The sequence below is a fragment of the Geotrypetes seraphini genome, chromosome 12 (genome assembly GCF_902459505.1).
Source record: "Geotrypetes seraphini chromosome 12, aGeoSer1.1, whole genome shotgun sequence".
In the NCBI taxonomy this organism is placed as follows: domain Eukaryota; kingdom Metazoa; phylum Chordata; class Amphibia; order Gymnophiona; family Dermophiidae; genus Geotrypetes; species Geotrypetes seraphini.
The window spans coordinates 114,476,188-114,478,009 of record NC_047095.1 but is presented as its reverse complement, the minus strand read 5'-3'; the positions used below and the strand labels follow the sequence as shown (position 1 = coordinate 114,478,009).

The following is a 1,822-nucleotide window of genomic DNA, read 5'->3' as shown; positions in this document are numbered from 1 at the left end:
AAACTGAGGCCATTATGTGGACGGGAGAAAGAACACTTGGACTTATAAACAACAACAACAAAAAAAAAAAGCAAGTGCCTTCTTTTCAAGTTCTGTTATATTCAGTTGGCCTCTCTTTGGGCCTTCACATTTATCAGTCCATAGTTTCAAGTTTCAAGTTTATTAGGATTTTATATACCGCCTATCAAGGTTATCTAAGCGGTTTTTACAATCAGGTACTCAAGCATTTTTCCCTCTCTGTCCCGGTGGGCTCACAATCTATCTAACGTACCTGGGGCTATACTTTGAAATAGTGGATGGGTTAATTGTTCCAGAGAGTTATCTCAGTGGATCAACTCAAATTTATCTGGTATGGCTAGTAGCAAGTCTAATGTCATGTTCTTTTGTTCCCTCTCAGACTCAATGAGCCGATAACCAAACACATCCATCTCTTGTTGACAGAGTTCCTGCACTTCCTTTACTTTTGAGAAGTGTAGCTGCTCCCTCCACTTTTGGACAATCTTCATGGAGTCCTCACTGTAAGGGAAGAAGCCTTTCTCATTAGGAATGAGATCGTGGGTGATATTGTAAATCCAGGATTCGAGCTTGGGGTTCATTGTGAGCCCTGCATAATCATACAACTCTCTGATATGATCTACTGGGTTCCTCACAAGGTCTTCAAAGCGCACCATGAAATACCGGTTCTTCAAGAAGGGTTGAGGATTATTTGAGGCCTGTTTATAAATGTGTACTTGGGCCTTGCAGATTTCTTCCATCACCACACTGATGTTGGATTTGGAATTCTGAGCTTTACTGATTGTATTGTCGTCACGGTACAGGGAAGGGAATGTCTGCCGTGAGGAGAGGATAGCCCGAGGATCCCTTACCAGATGAATTATCTTGAGGTTCAGTGAGGGGTCTTTCAGGAGTGGGTAGAGAACCTCCAAGTCAAAGAACCGAACAGTCTTCACCACCACGTGACTTTTAGCCCTGCAGGCCTCCTCCATTTTATCAAGCGGAACTTTTCCACATGTTATGTAACACTCTAATCTGTTGTAGAACTCTGTGAGGGAGGAGTTTGGGCAAGCAGGAGGGGAACAGAGAGCACGACTCTCATGCCACATGAAAATATCTGATATATACTTGCTTTTGGATATATAGGGTGGAAAAGCAGATGCGTCGCACAGGAAGATGGATCTGATCAAGTCCCGGATGGGCAAATGCAGAAGCTTTGGTGGTTCCTGAGGTAACCGGGCCCATACATGCCATGCGGGCTCCATCAGATAGAACACATCAGGATTCTGATTGAAGAGCTGACCCACAAAAGAAGACCCTGATCTCCAAGAAGTAAGGATGAGGACTTGGGTTTTAGTTGGTTTAGTTTTGGACCTTTGGTTAGGAACCTGATATACTTGGAAGCCAGAAAGCCATATTACAAGGACCAAAGTCACACAGATGAGGTATTGGATGTAAATGCTGTACTTTCTATTCATCATATCAGATAACTGTGAAGAGAGAGCAGAGCTGTTAGATTGGATGGTGAAGTGTTAAAATGACTACACATTTCCTGTGATTTCCTGTGTAAACAAGCAGGAAAAGCATGCAGATAATTATTGATGGAATTTCTTCCAACCCCTCCATCTGTTTGTGTATGTCTACCTGTGTTGTCTCTGGGAATGACTTAGAAGAATGGGGAGGGGCCAGTTTTGTTTATAGGGAGTTGGGTGGTGTAGTTTTGGTGGATGGGGAAAGTGTAGGTAGGTGTGGGTAATTTAGGAGATGGGGTAGATGTAGTTTAGGGAGCAGAGATAGCAGTAGAGGGATAATTGAAGAAGGTAGGCTT

The 1,822-nt window shown here is 43.3% G+C and overlaps 1 protein-coding gene across 1 annotated transcript; it reads right to left on the bottom strand.

The window, feature by feature from the left end:
- Positions 1-323: 323 nt before the first annotated feature.
- On the bottom strand, positions 324-1,472 carry LOC117346318 (carbohydrate sulfotransferase 6-like). The gene has a single exon (XM_033915717.1). It carries the CDS (start codon positions 1,470-1,472, stop codon positions 324-326), a length of 1,149 nt encoding a protein of 382 aa, XP_033771608.1.
- Between the last annotated feature and the right edge of the window lie 350 nt (positions 1,473-1,822).

What these genes read in the sequence shown, in the direction of transcription:
- LOC117346318 (XM_033915717.1), bottom strand. Translation starts at nt 1,472, where the DNA reads ATGAATAGAAAGTACAGCATTTACATCCAATACCTCATCTGTGTGACT.